We start from the raw sequence: 26,517 nt of genomic DNA on the forward strand, positions 1-26,517 counted from the left end.
TCCCACATACTGCATTTGTGCGCACACACTCATACACACACACCCCCCCCCCCCCAAACACACACACACACACACAAACAAATGCACACACACACACACACACAAATACACACACACACACACACACAAATACACACACACACACACACACAAACAGACACATTTAAACAAACATATATCAACATCTTGGTAAACAGGTCAATCAAAGACCTAACAAGGGCCGACTGGACAACTGGCAACAGGTGTTCTGACAGCACCAAAGCCAGTTCATTAGAAGTGACCATCAGACCTTCCCACTGCAGTGTCAGTTATCGGGGCGAGTCAGAGATAGTTATCAGTGCTTCATCAAATAAACTGTATGTACAGCGGCTTCACTCGGATTGCTTCATGAAAATACTGACTGAATAGTGTTTTGAAAGAGAAATGACCCTCAGACAGTCTACCTACCTGGTACGCAGTTTCTGGTTCATAAATCATAGATTTTAAATATTGATATTGATATTAAATACTCATCAGGGGCCCATTGAAATACTAATTAAATTTAAATTCTATGCTCTTTCAAACTAAAATGTAAGTGAATGAAAACAATCATTTTCAAGTTTAGGAAGGTCTATGGTCACATTCCACTGGCAGAACAAAACTCTGTTGCCAAGCCCAATCATAACTTCATTCATTTCATTTCATCTCCTTTCTTTGCAACTGTCAGCAGTCATCATTCATCAGTCACCTTTGTTTTGTTATTTTTTTCTGAGACCTCTGTGACAAAGGCAGATGTCATGAAGGTTTAGACATCATTTCACACGCTCGTGCTTGTTATGCAATGACAAGCACAACAACCGGACCGTTGATTTAATACTGATACGTCTCTTCAAGTCAGACAAGTAAAAAGGGTTTTTCTTGGCAGAAGGGTTCTCTCCAAATGCCAGCAACAACATAAAGGAGTTAAATAAAGTAACGCCATGAGTTATTTAGTAACAACTAAAATAAAACAGGAAAGAAACAGAAGAAAATGTGTGAGAAAGTCCCGACTCAAGGCCAACACGGGAAAGAACATGGCCTACCAGTCAAGATTCTTGAGCCACATGGCAACGAACAGGTCTTTCACCGGAACGCGTGGTAAGGTGCAGCCAAAGACGACAGCCGAGTTGTTAGGACTCACAAACAGCAAAGCCCCCAGGGTACATTCCAATTTCACATATGTACAAAATGTTGGAAAGTTAACCCCGTTCACCCCCAAAAAACTGCCCCGTGCTGCACACGTGTTGGACACACTAGTTCTGTAGCTATCGGCTAGCACTAGTTTACTGCAGGCATAAAGGTTCAGTTCGCCAGCAGCGGTACCACGTTGAAGAGTCCGACTGAGACCGTGATCTACAGCAGCATGAGGGCTTCGCTCTCATCACCATGATAGGAGTCTCCATGGTAACGTCGTCATCATCATGGCAACCACGTACCTGACATCTAATCGTCCTCGTCTAACGGCTGATTTACTCCCCCCCCCCCCCCCCCCCCCCATCACAAACAACTAAACCAAAACCAACTAAAACAAGAAAATAATAGTCATAATCACAATAATAAACCAAAAAAAATTATAAATCATCTCAGTTACAGGATTAGTCCAGACACTCATTTCGTATCCCTTTCTTCTGTTCTTTCTTTTTTTTGGCAGCTTCAGATATGAGAACCTCTTCCGTCCTCCACTCACTCCTCAATTCCCTCTCTCTCTCCCTCTGTTTCTCCCTCTCTTTCTCTCCCTCCCTCCCTCTCTCCCTCTCTGCCGTGTGTCGCTCTCCGCTCTCAGTCTCTCAGGCTCTCATCTTCGGTGATGCCCTGGGCACGCAGCTCCTCCAGCACGTTGTCCAGGTGGCCCGGGTCGGGGAAGCCGTGGCCCGTCAGGTTGGAGCCGAACTCTGTCTTGTGGTGGACCTCGTTCCAGATGACGGTGTCGGCCTCTCCGGTGGTGCTGGACGTGCCCACAGAGAAGATGAGACGACGATCCCAAGCCACCAGCAGCAAACGCAGGACCTGGAGAGAGAGAGAGAGAGAGAGAGAGAGAGAGAGAGAGAGAGAGAGAGAGAGAGAGAGAGAGAGAGAGAGAGAGAGAGAGGGAGAGAGAGGGAGAGAGGGAGAGAGAGAGAGAGAGAGAGAGAGGGAGAGAGAGAGAGAGACAGAGAGAGAGAGGGAGAGAGAGAGAGAGAGGGAGAGAGAGGACACAGATGTGGTTACCGGGGGGGGAGGGGTCGCTGTTGCTGAAGTTGATACTGTTATCTGAGAGCACAACTGTAAGGTTGTGAAGTATTAAAAAGAACTGCATTTATATGTGTGTGTGTGTGTGTGTGTGTGTGTGTGTGTGTGTGTGTGTGTGTGTGTGGCTGATGATGTGTGTTTAAGTGTGCGTACGTACAATTCGTCCTTTCTCAGTGTCTGGGAGGTAGCAGTGGCGGGGGAATCCGCGGGCAGTGTAGGGCTTGCCGGGGTTGGGATGCTCAGGACCCTATGTAGAAGAAACAGGAAGAGAGCTCCTCTTTAGGGTCACATTGTTTTTAGAATGAATGACTTATTTATTGTAAGAACAGACTGCACTCACAAGAACTGACCAAAGCAAAGATAATGCTTCAGAAAAAGTCTTTCTGATAACAACACTTACACATAAATCTGTGACACTTAAACAATGAAAATACTTGCACATGAATTGGGTCGTATGGGAAATATCGCTTCATTTTGCGCTTCATTCACCTCTGGCTTCAATAGTATTATGTAATAACGAAGTCAGGCAGTAGACAGTTTGGCACAATTATTATGAACGATCTAACTGATCTGACTGTTAGCACATGAGTGTGTTAAAGGATGGTGCACACTGATGAGCGGCACAGGTGTGACCGTGCTCACCTGGATGCCTGGTGGAATGTTGTAGATGATGCGGATGGTCTTGCAGTCGGGGTGCCCAGGCAGGGAGTGGGGGATGACGTGGTACTCCATCTTGCCGGGGGGCTGGTTGCCCGTCTTCACGCCGTAGATGGTCTTGCAGGTGGGGCACTGGAGGCTGCCGTCCTTGTTGCCGTTGTTGTACATGGCCACCAGGCACTGCAGGTGGTACTGATGCCCGCACAGGGCCAGGCGGCCCACCGACTCCACCCGCGAGATGCCACCCACGCCCGGGCCCTTATACCCAGAGGGGCCGGAGAGGGCCTCCATACAGATGGTACAGTCCTGAGAGAGAGAGAGGAAATTATGTCAGATGGTACAGTCCTGAGAGAGAGAGGGAGGAAATTATGTCAGACGAGGCATACCAACAGGTTTGACAGATAGGTAGGAAAGAAGAAAAAGTGTTAAAGAAAGGGGAAAAAAACTGAAGAAATACTGAAATAAAGTATGAAAGAGGGAAAGAAAATAAGAGATGGAGAAGAAAGAAATGAAAGAAAAAAAGAAAGAAAAAACTGAAAATACAAGAAGAAGAAGAAATGAAGACTGAGAGAAAGAGGGGAAGAAAAAGTGAATGATGAATGAAAAAAGAAAGCATCCTACCTCCTCCGGGGGGTTGCGGACCTTCTGCAGGTATCTCTTGACCACTTCCTCTGGAGTTCTTCCTGGGGGCCATAAAGTCAGAGGAAATCAGATGCCGTGTGTGGGGATGTGTCCACACACACACACACACACACACACACACACACACACACACACATGTACACACACACACACACACACACACACACACACATGCACACACGCACACACGCACACACGCGCACACACACTCACACACACACATACACGCACACACGCACACACGTACACATGTACACACACGTACACACACACACACACACGTACGTACGTACACACACACACACACACACGTACGTACACACACACCTGAGTGAAACAACCTGTGCAACACGTGGGTTTGGTGTGTGAATCGAAAGCACAGAAGTGTAGCCTATGTTATTGTATACGTGTATGTAAGTGTGTATTTAAGTGTGAGAGCGGGCGAGAAACACACTAGTGCATAGTATGTGTGTACAGACAAACAAATCTCACTATCTGCCACTTCAATGTGCGTGTTTCTGTATGGTAGTGTGTTTTTATATATGTATGTGTGTGTTTCGGTGTGTATTTGTTTCAGAATATGTGTATGTATGTATGTTTGTGTGCATGTCTGCATATGTATTTGTGTGTGCATATATATATATATATATATATATATATATATATATATATATATATGTGTGTGTGTGTGTGTGTGTGTGTGTTTGTGTGTATGTGCGTGTGTGTGTATCTCTCACCTTTGCGCGCCTGCTTTTTGGTGGTCTTGCGACAGCAGTGTCCCAGGCCTGGCACGGGCTTGATGTCGCTCTTGCTGACGGGCGGCGGGTGAAGTACCAGCTTGGGCGGCCGGGTGAGACAGACGGGCAAACCAGCAGCACTCATCAGAATGCCTGTGATTCCTGCAGTAACCACCAGGGGGCAGACATGAGCTGTGCAGCTGTGCCAGGGACATCTAGACAGTTCTGGACACGTCTAAGCATCCTCATAATCTCCATGTCGATGACGTGTTACAGTTGTGCTACTAACTACTAGCTGTATTGACTTACAAATCAATTGATTTACTGATGTATGCACAAACACTGTATCTCTTTTGTAAGAATGGGATTGTTTAGACACAATCAGTGTGAACTAGAATACAAGCTGGTGACGGATATGAAAGGGAGGGCCAGCTAGTCCATAGAATTTATAGAAGTAGAAGCTAATAAATAATAAACAAATTAATAGATAATGATGATTATTTGAATGCTTACCTGCCAGAGCAGGATGCACAGGGCTGGAGCCATTTAAGTTCTTCACTGGAACTGTGGGAACTCTAAACACACAAAACACAGATATATTTAACCCACCACAATACAACATATCAACACATACACACCCGTAACCATTCATCAAGTCATATGTGCATTCATACATGCAGGATAAAAGGTCAAACTTTACAGAGCAACATACCATGACAATTTACACAAAACAGGGACTCAAACCACAGATGCGTCATCCATGTCTAGCATTATCTTCCCTCATTACTGTTTGTGTAGTAATTCTTTAGTGTCCTGTGATTGACAGTCATAAAAAGCTGCACGCCATTCCAAGACGATTACTATCTAAAGGTTACCCAAGAAGACACCTGCACATTCCCACGCAAGAAGAAAAAAACAACAACTGTGGTCATGGCAACATAACTTCCCATGCCATATGGATGAAACCTCGGACGAACCCTCTGAAGAACCCTGGTGAAGTGCCAAGACACGGCGAGGCCACCAGGTGACACCAGCTGCCACCAGAGGCCTTCTGCCCGCACCTGACAGACCTGGCTAGCAGGTTCAGTGCACAGTGGCAGTGGCGACTGGGTGAATATGCGTTATAACACTGGCACCAGCTGCTCGATAATAACGCCACGTTATTGACTAGACTGATTAGAATTAGTACTCACAAAGTATTTATGAAATCGTTTTAGTATTAAATTAGTGCTTGATTGTTGTCCCTCAATTGTAAGTCGCAGACGCTTTTATCCAATGTAAATAGATGTACACAATGTAACATGTTACAATGGAAATGTGAATAGATCTATGAAAATCTATGGCTGTGCTTTCTGCCAGTCTCTAGGCTTGTGCTCTCTACTCTTGTGGCAAAGGATGGTGACTCTTGCAAGTACCGATATATATAATACTGTCTAGTTTCCTGTTGGCTTATTGAGAAAGTTGTTGAGTGTGTGTTTTTTTTATATTCTATTTTAATTAAGAACACTTGTTCACAAGATTAAGTCTAACAAAACACACCCAATAATTTCACCTGTCTCACCATGATCATTGTAATGAGGTATATACAGCCGTGGAAAAAATTAAGAGACCACTTAAAAATTATCAGTTTCTCTGGTTTTACTATTTATTGGTATGAGTTAAAGTAAAGTTAACATTTTAGTTTTATTCTATAAATTACTGACAACATTTCTACCAAATTTCAAATAAAATTATTGTCATTAAGAGCATTTATTTGCAGAAAAATGACAATTGGTCAAAATAGCAAAATAAATGAAATGTTTTCAGATCTTGAATAATGCAAAGAAAACAAGTTCATATAGATTCTTAAACTACATAGTACTAATGCTTTAACTTCGGAAGAGATCAGAAATCAATATCTGGAAAAACTGCATCTTTTTTGTTATTTTGACCAATTGTCATTTTTCTGCAAAAAATGCTCTAAATGACAGTATTTTTATTTGAAATTCAGTAGAAATGTTGTCAGTAGTTTATAGAATGAAACAAAAGTGTTAATTTTACTCAAACACATACCAATAAATAGTAAAAAAAGAAAAACTGATACTTTTTTCAAAGTGATCTCTTAATTTTTTCCGCGGCTGTATGTCAGAATGAGTCAGCTCCCTGATGCTCCTGTACTGCTCTACACTTGAAGAGGATTCTATGCATTCTTTTTTTCAAAACAGCCCCGAAGGGGAATAACCTGAATATACATTTCTTTGTAAACATGAGATGTACTTCTAGACTGAGAACTGAACTTTGGATGAACTCTGCTTCTACAAACATGAATAGTGATCCCTGGATAGAGGGGGAGAGAGAGAGAGAAAGAGAGAGAGAGAGGAGTGGAGAGAGAGAAGGGGAGAGAGAGAGGGGGAGAGAGAGAGAACATCTACGGACGTGAATAGTGAGCCCTGGATTCCTTTTTGACATACATAATGAACCTAGAGTTTTAGCCATTTTGCCAAAGACACACGCAAACAAACCGCCAAGCACGTATCATCTTCTTCACATCTGATACTCAATCAAACTCTTCAAGTTGGATGACCACTTCCCCAGCAAACTTTTGGCACTGCTGGGTTTTATCAGTGGGCGTGTATCACACACACACACACACACACACACCAGCTGCTTTAAAATAATTTCATCAACTAGCGTGGGTACTTCTTAACAGTTTAACAGTATAAAGGTTCTCTAATGTCTCATGCTTTATTATAGCTTCCCTTTCTCTACTAAGGTCAAATAATTCACAAGTTTTGTGTGTGGATGGTTGTGTGTATTGATATGATGTAATAGAATGGTTACAAATTCCATTATTCTATTCCGTATTCGCACAGTGCTGCTTTTTCAGGCAACAGACTTTTCACTAAAAACATTAAGTAATTAGGTTTTTGAATTATCCCAAAATGTACAACGACAACATGAAAAATCCTAACTAGTACTCACGGAGCGAACTTGATAACAGTCATTTCTTTCTTTGAAGAGATCACAAAAATGTACTCCGAAAAGTTATGCCACGGCTCTTCCTCACGCTTCTCTGAAGAACGAAAGGACTGCTGTGAAGTTTTTACTCAGTCTCTGCGCTTGTTAACGTTAGATCGCTCCGTACCTCTCTCTCTAACCGTCACTCCATATCTGTGATGACAAATGCGTATCCTCTCTCTCTCGTCCCTGGGCTCTTATAGTGCTAATCCAGGGTTTTCCATCTGGAGGCTAATGCTAATGCTGACCACGTCACACCTGAGCGGCAGGGGGGGGGATTACCCTGGACGTCACGGCAACACTGCGCCATAAGGCACCGTCACACAGGCACATAAACCATGATCACGAGGAGGGGTTACACACACACACACACACACACACACACACACACACACACAAAACAGATACATACACACAAACACAAACGCATACACACACACAGACACAAACACATACACACATACATAAATACGCACGCGCACACACAATGTAAAATACAATCTCACACACACACAGTCAAATACAATCTCACACACACACACACACACACAAACACACAAATACACTTCCCTATTTCCAAAGCCGGTTAGGAGAAAGGGGGAAAGGGGGAAAGAGGGAGATCACAGGTGCCGTTTGTTGCCACGGCCACCTGTTAGAGTGGGGTCACCAACTAATTCATCCACATCGTCCACTGTTGACATCTTTGAAGGCCGCGAAAGACTGACATATTTACCATGTACCATGTGTTTTGTCTTAACAAAACTAAATCGATTCTTATATTTCAAACAATATAGCCTACTCTAATATTTCCACAATAATTCACCTAATCACTCTTGGTTTTGACAAGTTTGCAAAGCATACCAACTTTAATAACCTTTAAATAGCCTTGGCAGTAAATCGTTTGTTTACACAGTCTCACAATCAGTCTCGATCACTATCCCGCCAAACAACACTACGATCACACCGGAAGGAGGGGGGGGGGGGGGGGGGGTGGGTGGGGGTGGAGCAATCTGGAGAGTCTGGAGTCTTAATGAAGCCGTCATCATGTACGCATTGACTGGAAGTGGATTCAAAGCATACAAAGGCTGCCCTAAGCCTAGGTTATTTTATGTCGCTCCGACATGCAAAACATGAGAAGGTTATTTTATGTCGCTCGGACATGCGAAACATGAGAAAGTTATTTTATGTCGCTCGGACATGCGAAAACATGAGAAGGAAGGAAATAACGAGAGGACAGCAGAAGAGGGAAGAGGGGATGCGATAAGAGGAATCTCACACACACACAGTCAAATACAATCTCACACACACACACACACACACACACACACACACACACACAAATACACTTCCCTATTTCCAAAGTCGGTTAGGAGAAAGGGGGAAAGGGGGAAAGAGGGAGCTCACAGGTGCCGTTTGTTGCCACGGCCACCTGTTAGAGTGGGGTCACCAACTAATTCATCCACATCGTCCACTGTTGACATCTTTGAAGGCCGCGAAAGACTGACATATTTACCATGTACCATGTGTTTTGTCTTAACAAAACTAAATCGATTCTTATATTTCAAACAATATAGCCTACTCTAATATTTCCACAATAATTCACCTAATCACTCTTGGTTTTGACAAGTTTGCAAAGCATACCAACTTTAATAACCTTTAAATAGCCTTGGCAGTAAATCGTTTGTTTACACAGTCTCACAATCAGTCTCGATCACTATCCCGCCAAACAACACTACGATCACACCGGAAGGAGGGGGGGGGGGGGGGGGGGTGGGTGGGGGTGGAGCAATCTGGAGAGTCTGGAGTCTTAATGAAGCCGTCATCATGTACGCATTGACTGGAAATGGATTCAAAGCATACAAAGGCTGCCCTAAGCCTAGGTTATTTTATGTCGCTCCGACATGCGAAACATGAGAAGGTTATTTTATGTCACTCGGACATGCGAAAACATGAGAAGGAAGGAAATAACGAGAGGACAGCAGAAGAGGGAAGAGGGGATGCGATAAGAGGAGTAGAGAAAGTCAGAGAGGGCAAACTGGAAAAGTGGTCGTCACGTTTCAGCTGAGTTAAGCTGGGTGGTGTTAACTCTGAAACCCATATGGCTCCAAGGGCGGCTATTTCAGTAGGTGTGTGTGTGTGTGTGTTTGTAGAGAGGAAGAAGGGCAGAGAGGAGTAAGAGAAAAGAGCTCATGTGTGATAGTACCCTATTGATTTCGTAGGACCAATACACATCAACTCAGCTGTTCTCGAGTGAGAAACAACAGTTAGGTTAATGCTCTTAATACCTTCCATCTGAAGGTTTATTGAATACAAATATATTCAACACCTGTCAAAAATAGCGTGGATGGGGGAGCTGTGACGCAAGCAGCAGCCCTGACCATGTATGGGTCTAAGAGACCCGGGGATTCAAAATCCACTTTAAACCATCACCAACCAATTATCAGATCAATCAATTCAATCAATTCAATCAAAGGTTTGTGAGTGCAGAAAAAAGTGTTAATACAGTTGAATCAGTGTAGTATTAATACAGTGAAGTGAATCAGTGCAGTATTAATACAGTGAAGTGAATCAGTGTAGTATTTATACAGTGAATCAGCGTAGTATTAATAAAGTGAAGTGAATCAGTGTAGCATTAATACAGTTAAGTGAATCAGTGTAGTATTAATACAGTGAAGTGAATCAGTGTAGTATTAATACAGTGAAGTGAATCTGTGTAGTATTAATACAGTGAATCAGCGTAGTATTACAGTTTTTCTCCATTGCTCTGGGTAATTTCACGAAACAGAAATGACACTCAAAACTCTTAGTGCATTTGGCAAAATAGCCTATATGGTTCAGCACAACTACATAGATCACCTTCAAAATGTCATATCTCACCCAAAACAGACAACTCATCAATTACAACTAATTCCTTTTCTCATACTAATAGTCAGTGCCCCCAAAAGTCCCTTTGGCATTGTTTAAGCACTGCAGGTCAAAACGTTTAGATGTTTTGCCAGTATGGCAGTGGACCATAGAAATATCCCTCAATTGCACATTTCAATCTTGGCTCAGTCCTTTGACACTGAATGTTTACTGCAGTAGATGTTTTCTTTCCAGAATACTTTGTGTGTCAAACAGAAAAAAGAATAATTCAAGCGTAGCCTACAAGGTAGCACTCATACTGCACTCATAATGCCATGCAAATTGTTACAGTTATTGCCATACATGGTGGTTACAGTAACAGAAAATGCGTACAGCACAATATACTGTCATACAATAAGCACATCAAAACTAAAATGATGTATAGCCTACACTAACAACACAACCTGGAGCTTCTGGGTATTTTATGGGCCAAGACTGGGAATGTGGGTAACTACACCATTCTCTAAAATGGCATCACACATGGTGATGTTGCCCCCGCGGTGGCCTGGGACATCCGCCGTTGCTCCTCTTTTTCTTCCTCCTCTTCCTCTAACAGGCAGTTGCCATTGGTTTTTTCCCTGGCCAGGTACTTCCATGTTCATAAATTGTACTGAACTTGGTCAAGCTCTAGATATTTGATGGAAGCATTTATACTCCTGGATAGGACCTGTCAGCTAACTAAACTTACTGTACTGGTGATCGGATGTGTGAATCTCCCCCTTGATTAGTAAAGTTCTAGTTGCACCTGAAAATTACTGTAAGCTGATGATCCAAGAGATCCATATTACAGGATATACCATGATGTTTTTCATGGTATTATGTGCCTGAAAGATTTTGACAGTAGAGTGAACTATTTTGCAGTTGATGATGTACTCAAGGAAATTATACCAACATGTTTTGCAGAGAACAACCACTTGACTGAGAAGCAACAGTCAGTTTAGACCAGCAAGATGTATTCAATTGGTAATTGGGCTAACTGAAGCAATTGTACTTGTCATTTGCAAGGAGTTTCTAAAACAATTGCACGTGTTGTTTTGAGAATGTAATTTCTGTTTCGTGAAATTGCCCAAAGCAATGGATAAAAACTGTAGTACAGTGAAGTGAATCTGTGTAGTATACAGTGAATCTGTGTAGTATTAATACAGTGGAATCAGTATGCCATGGTTGAGGCTTGTAAGATTCAGTTTTGTAATGCAAGACACTTTTTTTCTGCGCTCACAAACCTTTGATTGATTTGATTTAATTGATTGATTTGATCATTTCACTACTTCAGATGATTTAATGTGGATTTTGTGTCAGATGTGAATGAAGTTTGACAAACTTTGTTGGCCTCAAAGTCCTAAGCATGACATACAATACAGCATTGCCAAAAGATTAACAAAATCCTAAACAGTTAAAATCTCTTAATAATGATTTCTGTGCGGCAACCTGTGAGGTTATTTCTCATGACTCAACATCTGAGTAGGATAGTCGTGACTCGTGTTAGTTAGTCATGGTGGAAGGTATTTATTATGAGAGATTAGCCCAGAGAGAGGGGGGGGGGGGGGAGAGGAGGGTGAAGGAGAGAGAAGGAGAGAGAGGGTGAGAGAGGGGGGGCGGGGGAGAGAGAAGGAAATAGAGGAAGACTAAAGAAGAGACGAGAGGATGAGGGAAAGTCCTGCTTTGTGACGTCAGCCGTTTATACTACCCTGCAGGGCAACACCGTCAGGTGACCGGCTTTCACCTGACCTGCAAACAAGTAAGTAAACAACACATGCCAGTGAGACTCAGACACTCATTGACAAAAACACACACACACCAAACAAATACCTCTCTTCTTCACACACAAACACACACACACAAACAATAAATCAAATAAAATAAAATAAAATACTCATACAAACCATACACAGAGAAAGCACAGGCAAAGTCAGTCATAGACATACACACTTAAGACAGTGACAGCCTCAAACTTATGAATTAGCATGCAACACCTGATACACAACAAGAACTGAAAGACTAGTATAAATAGTATAAATACAGACGTATAAAACACATACAAAACTGGTAGAATTAACATACAGCACAGACCACATTAGGATTCACACACACACACACGCGCACGCGCACGCACACGCACACGCACACGCACACGCACACGCACGCACACACACACTTACACACACGCGTAAAATGGTGCTGCTGCTGCCCCCATAATGTCTCCTCATGAATTTAAATGTAGACCACACCAAGATGGCTTTTGCATCGCCCTCTGCTGACCAATGTGAGTAATGCATGTGGCAAAGTCACCTGTTGGCAAAACAAATACTAGCGTGTGGTCATTGGTCAGATACATGGAATCTTATATTTAATATCCTTCATAAGACCCACACAACAAAACAAGGGTAAAATGCATAAAACAGGTGAAAAGCAATCCCTACATATGCAGAATTTGCACAATCAAAAACTCAAAGTCACTCAACATTTAGCAAGTTAGGCCAGGTAGTTAGCTTTCTAGTCTGTGAATGGCTCAGCTTCGATTTGATTTCATTCTTTCCTCTTTCTCTCTTGCTTTCCTTCGACTCCTCCGTCTGCACCTCTCCATCTCGCTTTCTCTCCACTTCACATTTCTCGCTCTTCTGCTCCCTCGTGTCCTGTCAGCCAATCGGTGCGGTGTGAGAGCACAGCACAGTACAGGCACACGAGGCACTCTTTGTCCCGGTCTGTCTGTCTGAGGTGCATCACAACTGCAATCCAGCTCAGAGCTCTCGTTCTCTTTCTCTCTCTTTTCTTAGGCTTTCTTTCTCAGTCTCTTTTTCCAAGTCTGTCTATTTCAGTCTCTCTCTCTCGCTCTCTCCATGCCAGCCATGAACCTTTCCCTGCATTGTTTTGCAAATATGTGCGAAGCATGGAACGGGTAACAAAGGTTGCTCTGGATACGTGGCCCCTGCTCAGACAAATAAGGGGTTCCAAGAGGGGCCCCCCCTGGAATGAACTGAGCATGGGAACGTGGGAAGAAGGGTGGGGAGTGGAGGGGGTAAGAGTTGAGGATAGAGATAGAGGGAAGGGTTGGGGTGTAAGAGAAAGGGAGAGAGAGATAGAGACAGGGAGGGGGAGAGAGAGTCTCTGTGGAGTGGAGAAGAAGGAGAGAGAGAAGAAGAAGAAAAAGAAGAAAAAGGGAGGGAGGGAGGGAAGGGTCATGGGAGAAGTGGTGTGAACGAGGGATCTGGGAGAATGAGAGTGACCCTCTGACTCAATCGTTCAGGCCCATCCTTCACATCTCTGGTCTGGCACACTTCCTCTCTGTTCTCAATGAATCCTTCTCTTTGAATTTTTCTGTAATTACTTGTTTGTTTCTCTCTCTCTCTCTGTCTGCCTGTCTGCCTGTCTGCCTGTCTGCCTGTCTGTCTGCCTGTCTGCCTGTCTGCCTGTCTGCCTGTCTGCCTGTCTGCCTGTCTGTCTCTTTATCTCTTTCTGTCGGCCTCTCTCTCTCTTTCTCTTTCTTTCTACCGTTCTCTCTCTCTCTCTCTCTCTTTCTCTCTTTCTTTCTGTCTGTCTGTCTGTCAGTCTCTCTCTCTCTTGTTCTCTCTGGTTATCACTGAGAGTCTCTGTCTCATCAGTAGGCAACACTCCCTTCTGCAAATTCCACAGAAGCCACTTCACAGAAGACCCACCCCCTTTTCCACTCCACAACAACAGGCCCGACAAATTCCCAACACACACAACTGACAAAAAAAAATCCTGGCAAAATAATTGCCACAAGCACTTCATCGAACACAATAAGAAGACTCAAATTCTCATAGCACAGCCAGCAACACATTTAACGCCACACTCAAGAGTTGCTTTTGAACATTCGATTACTTCAATGCTTCTGCACTGCACTGCTGGAAACAGATGATGCAACCCTGAAAGCCAGAGTCTCTGGTTTAATGTCTCGGTTACAGATGCTGTGATGAACTAAACTGCAGGCCTTAGTCTCTGGTTTAATGTCTCGGTTACAGATGCTGTGATTAACTCATCTGCAGGCCCTCGCTGTGTTTTTCTGTAGCATTAAGGGTTATGTGGGACTAAAGCTACTGACCGAGACTAAGAATGGTCCCAAAATGTTACTAAAGAGAAGTGAGTTAGGGAATCACTTAAGGGGTAAAGTGATTTAGGGAAGAAGGGGTTCAAAGATGCCTGCAAGTGTGAGGTATGTGGACACAATGTAGATCCGTTTGCTGTTATGGTGTGAGTCAGTGTTTGTGCACGCGCATCTGTTTGTATGTTATGGTGAGTGTGTGAGTGTGTGAGTGTGTGAGTGTGTGTGTGTGTGTGTGTGTGTGTGTGTGACTCAGTGTGTGTGCACACGCATCTGTTTGTATGTTATGGTGAGTGTGTGAGTGTGTGAGTGTGTGAGTGTGTGAGTGTGTGAGTGTGTGTGTGTGTGTGTGTGTGTGTGCCGACTCACCCTGATGCGATCAACGCCCGTGACTGTGCCATGGCGATGCGTTGCAGTGCCGGACGACTCAGTCCTGCCAGACTGGAGCGTGGGGGAAGTGGCGCGGCACATGCTGATGACACAGGGCCCAGTACGCGTGCCGATGGCGTGGGGGCGCAGCTGGTCACCGTGGAGATGAGCGCCTGCCCGCCACTAGCGGCTGCAGTCAACGTGCTGATGCTGGCCCCAGAGGCCCCAGAGGCCACCGTGGCGGTCATCGGCGTGGAAACGGGAGGAATGGTCGGCATCCCGGAGGAGGTCGTGGTGGAAACGGATGGTGGAGGAGGGGGTGGCATGGGGGGTGGCATTGGGGGCGGCGGGGGGCGCGAAAACGAGGAAGAGGAGGGCAGGGCCGAAGAAGAGGCGGGTGTGGAGGAGAGAGAGAGTCCGGCAGTAGCCGCCCCTAGCAGAGATAGTGAGTGGGCGAAGCCGCCATTACTGCTGTTCGTGCCAACACCAACCATGCCCATCCCCATCCCCATGCCCATGCCACTCCCACTGGACACCAGCATGGAGTTCCTATGAGGGGCCAGGACCCGGGACAGGGACATGGGGTGCGGGAGGGTCAGCGAGTACGAGTAGCCCCTCTGCGGTGGTCCCGACTTGGGGCTGGGCGGCTTAGTCTGGATAGGGGGGGGCAGGGGCGGCGGGGGCTTGCGACCCAGCGTGTGCGCACCACCACCACCGCCGAACCCCGTCTTCACGCCCAGGACCAGCATGCACTGCTGGCACGAGCAGGGCTGTCCAAGCGAGGTGATGGCCGAGGCGGGCAGTGCGCCACTCGGGTAGGCGCTGCCATTGCCCCTGCTCACCACCCCGGAAACCCCCACACCTAGCAAACCCCCACCAGCACCCCCAAACCTCCCAGCACCCCCGCCTCCTTCCCCTCCTACCCCACCCATCCCACCACCACCACCACCACCACCACCCCCGGCCCCCATGCCATTCCCCCATGCCCTGGGCAGCGGCCCCGTCACGAGCGGGTAGGCCAGGTCCGAGCGTCTCTGGATGCGCCGGCGGCGCTGGGTCTGCCGGTTAAACTGAGTCATGGTCTGCAGGTCGATGAGGTAGCAGAAGCCCAGTGGCGACAGGTCCAGCCAGGGCTGGTTGCGGTCGCGCGCCGCCTGGATGGCGATGCTCACCTCCGTGTCGTAGGCCGTCCACGAGCCTGAGTCGTTCTCCCATTCCCACAGCCAGCCGTGGCCTGGCGCCGACGTCGGGTCGTAAAAGCTGCGCCGCACCGGCCGGAGGGTGCCTTCTCGGAGACGAGGAGGAAAGGGAGAGAGGGGGAGCGAGTGAGCGAGAGAGAGAGAGAGAGAGAGAGAGAGAGAAGGAGGAAAGGGAGAGAGAGGGAGAAGGAGGAGAGAGAAAGAAGAGAGAGAGAAAGAGGAGGAAGGGAAAAGAGATAGAAAGAAGGAGGAGAGAGAGAGAAGACAGAGAGAGAGAGAGAGAGAGAGAGGTTTAGAACCCTTTTAATGAACCATCATATGGATCAAGTACACCAAAATATTACCACTATCAGCAACTGACAGGCCTTCTTCTTCTAGACACCGCTGATGGGGAAAAAGTCAGACATGGTCAGTAATATATAAGCATGTGCACAGCTCCTTTTTATGTAGGGAATGAGAGAGAGAGAGAGAGAGAGAGAGAGAGGGAGAGAAAGAGAGAGGAGAGAGTAAGAAGAGAGAGAGAGAAGAGAGAGAATGTGACAGTGGTTGTGGTTGACAACTGTCCTCAGTTTATTTACTGGCTGCGCATTTACTCAGTAATTCTTAGATTTCTACTGACTTGCTCTTAATTTATTTCTCTGATGTTCGAATATGTAGACCAAAGAACTGCATTAATGAAAATGTCATCAAATGAATTAAATGACCCTTCCCTCATATTCAAGATGCAGAATGTTCTTTGTTTGTTTGAACTCAAAAGCACATCTTAATATGGACACCAGTCCCTAGGGGCCTGTGTAGGCCAGGCCTATTCAACAGTCTGGGCAGAATTACAGAAATATTCCCTTTCCGATGTTTCTCAGTGCGAGTCCCTGCTTTCAACCAATCAGATTGGACCTCCAGGATGTCACTCAAATCAATAGATGCCAGTGTTGGGCTAGGCAGAGCGGAGGTAGGGTGGAAAGGTAGGAGTGGAAAACAAAACAGACCTCGGGGGAAATGACAAGCCAATGACAATGACAATGAGCCGCTTGACAAGCAGGTCTGGCATATTCTAGTCGTGATTAGAAAAGGGTATGCATACAACATGTACTACATTAGCTTATTTTTGCGTTTGTCCCAATTCTTTTGTTTGCGCTCTGTGACCTACAAACTGCTGCATACTTAATAATCAACATGACTATGAGACCTTCTCCAGGTTGTGAGGGCAAAGGGAGAGCCGCTAACAATAGGTAGAGGCGTGTGCAGTGTGTCAAGAGACGGCAGAGTTTAGAACTTAATGAGTTAAGAAGTTAATGGATGTTTCAGAATGTTAGGGTGCATTCCATGGAGCTCTGCTCAAGCTGCAAGAATAGCATAATAGCAAAGGTGAGGTAAGGTAAAGACCGTCTAGCTTAATGTTCCACAAACCTCAGTGACATTTTGAGGCAAGGCACAATATCCTATGGCTATATGATCACAACAAATAGTTTGAAACAGTTAATGCAGTTAATAGGGAAAAAAAAATAGGCATTTTGTATTTTTGTTTTTATACTTGCCATCTTTCAGTTTGGGATACATTACCACTACATTATCTTGGTTTGGCGGACTTCTATAGGATCAGCTGCAGCAGCCCATGTTGTAACTGACAACAGCTGGTTATGAATGTCTTAGTGTCCTTAGTTCTAATACAGGTGCCTGAATCCATACACATGTACAATTATGATGGAGAGATAGAAATCAGTAACTGAATGCAACCTATTTTGACTGCTATATTATACATTTTGCTTACTTGTTTGATGGACACAGGACATTTGACATTGAAAATGTTGTGGTTAGAGGATAAAGCTAAAGGATACTATAATCTTATCTTATTAGGGGTATGGCTGTTTTACTTTTTGAAATATTTTTTCAGTTAATATCCTAACTGCATTTCCCTGCATTTAGTCTTACTTTGCCCTGGGTTACAGAACCGCACCGGTTGAACACTTTCATCATATTGTTAAGTGAGGCCCACAGAATATGTGAGTTTCTGTGAAAAAGGAGCATCACAGTAAGATACACTGCAACCTTCAAAACACACACACACACACACACACACACACACACACACACACACACACACACACACACACACACACACACACACACACACACACACACACACACACACACACACACACACACACACACACACACACACACACACACACACACACACACACACACGTGACCCAAATTGCATGCAGCACTACGAATGGGGTCCCGTGAGTAGACAAAAATGTGCCTCTAATAATGGAACTTACAAATTGGAATCACAACCAGGTTTTGGGTTTCCTAGTTGCAGATCAGAACACTTTCCCAACACACACACACACACACACACACACACACACACATACACACACAAAATAAAAATATACAACCTGTTGCTTTTATAATGTCCTTAGACGGATATTAATGAAAGTTCAAGTACAGCTATGAGGACCAAAGGCCAAACACAAAGATCAATCCTTGCATACAAATTTGATCACCAACATTTTGGGTCTAAATCGTAAGAATTTAACAGCCCTGGAACACAAGGAATCATTTAGAGCAGCAATACAGAGTTCTGGTCTAAAACTAGTAAGCTAACTACCTAAAGGCATGCAAAAACCTTGCAATGACCCCAACAGCCCAGATAACACTGATAGAAGCTTGCCAACACACTAACTGGTGTCTTTTGGCAGTGTAGCATGTCATGCGTGTGAATGCTTTTCTTCCATTTTTGCAGGGTGTTCCAGCCCGTTACACAGAACTACATAGGGCACATCTTGGATGGCTAGTGAGAATGAGACAGGGTTTTACCGGTCCTTCCCATGACCATATGCTATTTGAGGATGGTACCAAAATTTGAGGATGGTACCAAAACTAGTTGCCTATAAAACCATACCTCAAAAAGTGTCAAATTGTTGCATAGTTCTATTTAAAGCAGGCCTGGCATGCACTGCCACGCTCTCAGTGCTTGGTCCTCAGCCTGGAGTGTGCATACAGATTGAGCATAATGTGAGCCAAGCCTAAATTTCACATGATTAGTATGTCGGCAAATCTGACAGCCCATGAAATTCAAGACAAAGGTTATTCATTTCATCACACACACATGCACACACACCCTCAGACACACACCCACACACACACACCCTCAGACACACACCCACACACACCCACCCTCCGCACACCCCAGTCTCTCTCTCTGACCTCACTATAGTGCTATTCATCTTTCCCCTACTACTCCCTCATGTTTTTAAGGGGTGCAGAGTCCCCCCCACCACCTCACCCTCTTTAACAACACCCTCCCTTCATTGCTCTGTATATTCCCATGCATTCCCTTGTCAGTCTCTGCTTATATTCAGAATCAAATACAATGGCTTTTGTCAGCGTGCAGGGTGGGATGTGCAATTGTGATTTCCCCAAAAAATTCTGACAGCAAACAATCCCTCCCTTTATGTCTGCCGTTTCCTCTCCGGCGACGATCTTTTACAATAGTATGTGAAGCATGCAGCCATAGCCCTAAAAGGCTCCCTCACTCACACATGCACAGAGACGGCTATTAGCAGGCCTGCTATGCTGTGTGCAAGAGTTGTGACAAGCGGGCCTGATAGCAACATCTCAGGGGAGGGGTTATGAACATATCAATCTGGTTGCGGGCTTTGTGGAATGGCAATGTCACACTCTCACAATTTCGTTTTATCTTCACAGTTTAAGGGAACATTTATATATTGCAACCACTGCGCATATACTTTACCACGTACAGAGAGCATCAGTTAAAAAAACACTAACAGGTTACCGTCTGTCGTTCATCTCTACCTGTGTCTTGCCGAAACTGATGCATGGAGTGCAAGTCGATGATGTACGGCGAGAGCCTCGAGTCAACCTGGCCTAGTACCACACTGCTTCCCCGTGGGTCGCTGCGAATCACCGCTTCGATGTGATGAGACACGGCCGGGCTGTAGGGACGCCAGCGCCCGTGTTCGTTTAGCCATTCCCATACGACCACGGCCGATGCTAGCAACATCATACACCTGAGAGACAGGGAGAGCAGGGAAGCTAGCGTTAGTCCGCGGCAGGCTACGCTGTGCAGCTCGATCCAGATGATTGCATACAGCCGTTTGCTCGTAACAACTGTATTTATTTCATATTATTTGCAGCAGCAACAGCGACGCTTGCAAGAAAGATGAAGCCTACAGTGGGTTCCATTTTTGACAAGAAGCCGATGCTCCATTGGGGAAAACTATCATCGCAGCGGAAGAGGACATAAACTTGTAACTAATGTATGCTGATGAAGGAAGCACTGTAACAATAAGGTTGTCAACACCATCACACGTCATCTATTGATTTGTCGTGCAGAGAGCGATGAGCTACATTTTTTCAGATTATGAGTGACAGCTAGACGGTGGTCATGAATAATGTAGGCTTCTCACAACAATTTAAGTTAGCTCGTCAATACGAAAATGTTGTCACAAATCATTTCTAGCGACATCCGCCTTTGAAACGCAAAATGCAGACACGTTCACGCGAATGCAATCTGCACCACTTGTTAATATACAAGCTAGCCAGCTAATCAAACGTGCAAAGTGGCCTAAACGACGGACACCATCTGCAGATAGCACCCGATAATGATCCATTCTGCACCGAAGTGACTAAATGATGCAGAGAGGATATTTTCACTTCAGGAGGCGTCTATAAATGAAATTCACTTTGCAGTTAACGCGTTTTAGATTGTCATGACAGAAGACAGCATCAGCTGGGCTAGGTATCATTTGCCATTTTAAAAGCATATTTACCAGTGGCGGATTCCCGATGCCAAGGCCGCCTTCTACCGGAAAATACTTATGAACGCCTGCCGACAAGAGTCCATCTTCAAATAAACATTTGCTGTTTGTCTCGCTCTGCTGCAATCGAGACTCTTTCGCACTATGATTCTTTGGAAGACCTTCCCAACGACGAACGTAGAAAGGAATTATTTGGTTCTATCCTCAGATTTCGTGGGTAATGCATTACACCCCACAAGCATAATTCGAGCCATATTTCTAATATTTTCAGTAGCAAGCCATGGTGATTGCTCGTTTGTGAGTACACCACGCCTTGAATACATGGAAACGGCCCAATAGACGCTCAGCATCTGACATCTTATGGCTATTAACTCCGCCCATGTTTCATGGTTCGTCATGTTGTGTGTTAATAGGTAAAACTCTTTTTTGGCGAAATTATAGGTCGTTACTGTATTTCTGTGGTGCCACATTCGGGACTTTGCTTCCCTATTTGAATAGAGACCATCGTTCAGTAAAATCTGACAATGCGGTTTCGCTAAGATACAAAAGAACCGTGGAGATGCCGGGGATTGAACCCGGGACCTCATACATGCGAAGCATGCGCTCTACCACTGAGCTACATCCCCTGACTGAAATGTCACATGACAACCATAGTTTTTAAATGTTTATCGTGCTGCTATGTAAAAGGAAAAAGTTAGTTTTGACGATTGGTCATCAATCCTTGGCATTTTGGTCTAATTTTCCTACATAAAATCGATGAAACTAGACCGTGTACTCTAGAGTGTACGTCGTTTTGTAGGCTATTTACAGTCTCTTCTTCAGCAGGCCCATTTCTTCAAGGGGATAGTCTGTGTCACCTGTGACTAAAGTGAAGCGACCCTGAAAGGTAATCCCTTTTTTGTCTTTTTTTTAAACACCAGCACTAAGCAAAAGCCTTTAATTACAAGACCTACAGATGTTTATTGACAAAAAAATTACGTACATTTATGTCACACATGAAGACTCAAACTCAAAAATATAACAGCTTTAGCAAAAAGACGTAAAAAAAATACCCGCTAGTTTATAAGTGATATTAAACTAAGAATGTCAACAAGTCTGTACAACTTTACCTTACAATGCATCAACTGAAAACACAAAACCTTCAAGCTTCTGTTACTTTAACTCATCTCCTTTCCATTCGGTTATTTCATAGACTTTCTTCAAATCTGTTTACAAGCCAGTCAGGTTTAGCTAAGGTTCACATTATGGATAGACTGTTTCACATTATCTCTGACAGTTAAAGTTATACATCATGCAAACCAACTCTAGCCCAGGAAACTGAGTAAACATAGAGTTAGTGGATTTAATTTAATAGCATACTCAGGCTGAGCTCCATTCCTACAGAGGAGATATTACAATCAGTCTGTAAATTGTTATATTAAGTTGAATTCTAGCTTGAGCCCATACGCGAACCCTTAAAAAGACCAAATGATGAACATTGTTGAAAAAATGAATACAAATATGAAAGAATGCTGCACATTGCTAAAAACATGAATAAACAAATAGCCAATCAAAACCTAACCAACAAAGAGGCCTCTGTAGAGAACGTTTAAGGGTTCTCTCATATAGAGACAGACCAGTACAAGTACCTTTGAATATAAACCTGAGAATGTTTTAAGATGAGAACTGACAATGATCTGATAATTGAGCTGGCCTGTACAAAGACAGATGCATCATAGTAGGCAGCTTTACGTAAAATCCCAGAGGGCTTGTGTTCTACACGGACAAGAGAAAGAACATTTTTTAATCTTATTTTCTGGGAAATCTTGACTCCTTAAGGGTTTCCTCTTTTTTGTTTTCTGTATGAAATTGATGTCTCTCCTTACATGTTATTATTTGTCAATTAGTTTCTAGAACCCATAAGAGATCATGAAGAGATGTTGGTGTAGGAATACATTTTTTTCAAACTTTTTAAAATGACTCATGAGGTACCACAGCTATCCCAAAGCTACCAATACTCATGTATATTTCACAGATAAATGGAATGTCCACATGTGTAGAAATGTACACAACAAAATGTTTATTCGGCCCAATAGGAAATTCAATTCACTCCCTCTCCCTCTCCGCTCTCTCTCTCTTCTTCTCCTCCTCCTCTCACAGAGCAGTCATATCACTGTCCTTGCTCTCATCCCTCTCCTTCCCTGACCAAATGGCACTGCCTGAAAACTCCTGGAGGTTGACGAGCAAGCCCAGGCCTTCACCATTCTTCTCCCCCTCCCCCACCTCCACCACCACCTCCTCCTCTCTCCCTTTCTCTGGCTGATCTTCCTGTCCTTCCCCTTCTCCTCTCCCCTCCTCCTCATCCTTGTCCTCCATCAGTCCGGCGCGTTCTCGAAGGTTTTCTCCATCCATGCTCGAGTAGTCATCCTCTGAGCTCTCATCTTCTTCACCCTCGTGTGTGCACTGGACCGCCTCCTCTCTCTCATCATGCATGTCTTCCTGGCTCTGTCGTTTTTCCACATCCGTCTCCGTCGCCTGCTGTCCATCCTCCACAGCTTCCTCCTCGCCCCTAGGCCTTGGCCACAGGTGGACACCCAGTCTGGTCTCCACGGCAATGACCCCTGACCTCATTTGGTCACGGAGGCCTCCCTCGCCGAGCACGAGCTTGCGAACAGTGTACTCGCCTTTGCTGACACGGTTCAGACGCCGGTACAGGTACACCAGTAAGAGGACCAGGGACAAGAACATGAACAGTAGGACCAGGCATGTTGTGTTAGATGAGCTGTCATTGTCAGTCGTCATGACTTAAGTGGGAGGACAAGAAGAGAAAGAGGGAAGGGGTGTGGTGGTGTGGGGGGAAAAAGAGGAGAGCCAGTGTTAGCAACAAACTTAAACGTCTGTAATCAATAAAATGGCCTTTGGCAAGAAAAGGGAATATAACAGTCACTTTGGGAACTTTATAGATCATTTAGGCAATGTTAACACTGCCAACTAGCAATATAATGTCTGTGCCATACACACCTCAACCAGTTGCCACAGATAGGTCAATCAGATCACGTGAAGTAAATTCATTAAGATAAAATTGTGGCAACTCAATGTACACTCTACCAAATGGTTGAGTTAACAATTCACAATAACACAATGAGGAAAAGTAAGATAAAGAATTCTTAGCATATGGCATTTCTGTTCTAAATTTCAGTTGATGTCTCGGATGGGAGAGATATTCTACACTGAAATCAAGACATGGGGTAGTTTTGAAAAATGATTGAAGCGGCACTCTGAACAGGCAAATGTATAGTTTTGCAAAGTATGTTTTCATGGGCAAAGAGTGGACCATGTACGACTTTCTTTTTGGATGTGTTTAAACTCAATTTGATCAAGTTAAAGTTTTAAACACACGTGTGTACTCACGCCCACGCACATACTGAGAAAGAGGGGCGCGCAGGGGGTGGGGGTGGGGTTAAAGGAAGTGGTTTGGCTTCCTTCATTTGATTTAAAGCAAGTAAACCTGCTGTTGTTTTTTTCCAGTATAATTGTATTTAGGCAGCTTTAAATGTTATTGTCTGTCCCTGTACCAAGCGAAAAGTATCTTGTCTTTACGTTTTCATAAGGTTACACATTGCAGAAAACATGTTTTTAAATGTGTTTCAGAAAAGGCTGGAATTAAGCACGCACAGTATCACGCAGGGTTTAAAATATAGGGTAGTGAAACAGTAGAGGTCCAAGAGGTGTCACGAATAGAGTTCACAGTTCACTTTCCACTAACAAATTCAGTGAGCATCGAGAAATGAAGGGATAGAGAAGTAAGAAGAGAAGAGAAGAGAAAGTAAATGAAAGTAAGGCAAATATAGAAAGAACAAAAATCAAAGGAGGGGATTAAACAAAAAAAGTGTATAAGGAGGTCTTTAGTGATCAAACCAACACAAGTTTCAAACTAAGTGCGGGGAGACGGCGACTAAGGAAACAATGATGTCACAGTGCAAACAGACCCTCACTATGTTCAGCTTATGACTCTAGCTTATAGCAAACAGACCCTCTTAAAGTACAGCTTATGACCCTAGCCTATAGTTTATGTACATTTTAGGTTAAACACAATTAGACTGCATGTCTGAAACTCACCTTTGCAGTAAGTAGTTAGGACGAAACGGTCAAGATGAACTCTGCACAACTTTTCAAGTCATCCGAAAGTCAGGGTGGGTACCATAGGCAACATGCAGAGGAGCGAAAGACAGAAGCGAGGAAAGAATCGAAAGAGGCCGCGCCTTTTGCTACGCACCCAATGAGAAGTGAAGAGAAAACATGTAGATATGAACTCAGACTCCAAAGCAAGATGGAAACAAACATCTGGCAGAAAAAGATAAAAAAGAGGAAGCTGAATATTCAAAACAGCAAAGATAAGAGGGCAAATAAATGAGGCATGATGATTTCCATTAACTGAGATTACCAAGACTATTGTAGCGTTTTTATATATATATGTATATATATATAATGGCAAGCTCAGGGGAACATTGTTTAAAGAAGGCCGGTAACTTTTTTATCTCATATACACAGTTTCAAAAGTGTCAAATAATTAGATTAAAAAAACTGTGCTCTTGTGAGCGCCTTCGCCCGTATTTGCAAGTCGACCGGTAGGAACTGGCTGTGACCACATCCTGTCACTGCTACTGCTGCTGCTGCTGCCATCAGTTGTCGCACAGTGCAAGGCATGCCTGCATCAGCTTTCAAACAACTCACAGGCAGTGTCATAACACAACTGAATATGGTGTTTGCCTGAAAAGTTTTGGTGAAGTGGTGGTACACTGATGTGTTCATTGTTTGGTTATGAAAGATTGTCGTATTTTGATGGATTTCATGTGAAAACACTACTGTTAAACCATAACACCAACTCTATTTTAGCTCTGAAGATAGTTGTGAATGGATGATGATGATTTAGCAAAGGACTCAATAGAATGCCGGTCTGATGGGTAGGGTGTTGTTTGTTCTGCGTATTCTATGCAACAGATCTGAAGCGCACGCACGCACGCACGCACGCACGCACGCACGCACCTACCTAGGTATGAAAGTTGTGAAGGTCTGCAGACAGGAAAGGTTTAGCTGACCATTTGAATGTGGCGCCTCGATGTGTGAAGGCTTTGGTGCCAGTAGGCTACTTAATAAGTAAGATTCCAATGTGGGGAGGATTAACATGAGTTGAAAATATACGGAAAAACACCAATATTATTCAGTTATGTGGATGTTTTTGGACTTTATTGTGACTTTTCCAAAACTGATGTTTTTTACCTGTTATATTGCATAGTTTTATATTAAATGGCTGTTATTATTAAGAAGTTTCACCTCCTGTTTAAAATGAAGTAAATATAAATGTTTCAAACCAGCATTTGTTGGAGACATTGTTTCTGTTTGTTTTGTCGACTGACTTCTTGCAGCCAGATCAAAAAATAAATAAGTTATAATTTAGTGTGTCTGCCCTGCACACAAAAAGTGGGCCAACGACTCCTAATGCAAATCATAGCAGTGCCACAAACAGATTGTAATGACCGGACACAACACAGCAAAAGTGGAAGTTGTATTTTAGTGTTTATTGGAAAGCCCAAGAGATTTCTTCTCAACTACATCGCTAGTTTCAAAACACACAAAATTATGACAAATTAAAGCATATACGCAGGAAAAAAATATTGACAAATCAAAAAATGAGGATGAGGAGTTTAAGACCCATCCTTGATTGTAACCATGATGCCACATAAGAGGTACTTGATAATTGGGAGACAAATGTAATCAATTTAATGTTCATTAGGATATACAGAAAATGACTGTGACCTTCCTAACGACAGGTGAATGTCAAGTTTGCTGTCCTAAAAGAGAACAGCAAAGCTGAATCAACCTACTTGAGGTTCTTAAAAAAAATGCCAACACATTTGCTAGGTAACTTCTATTGCTTA

General features: G+C 44.0%; 1 protein-coding gene across 1 annotated transcript; it reads right to left on the reverse strand.

The window, feature by feature from the left end:
- Positions 1-1,797: 1,797 nt before the first annotated feature.
- Positions 1,798-20,049, reverse strand: dtx4a (deltex 4, E3 ubiquitin ligase a; the record flags this gene model as incomplete). The annotated part of the gene is made up of 9 exons (XM_080860033.1): positions 1,798-2,025; positions 2,405-2,494; positions 2,890-3,210; positions 3,526-3,587; positions 4,284-4,445; positions 4,797-4,858; positions 14,614-15,898; positions 19,635-19,849; positions 19,970-20,049. The coding sequence occupies 9 exons, from the start codon at positions 20,047-20,049 to the stop codon at positions 1,798-1,800; spliced, it is 2,505 nt and encodes an 834-aa protein (XP_080716159.1).
- Between the last annotated feature and the right edge of the window lie 6,468 nt (positions 20,050-26,517).

This window comes from Sprattus sprattus (genome assembly GCF_963457725.1).
Source record: "Sprattus sprattus genome assembly, chromosome: 21".
Classification (NCBI taxonomy): domain Eukaryota; kingdom Metazoa; phylum Chordata; class Actinopteri; order Clupeiformes; family Clupeidae; genus Sprattus; species Sprattus sprattus.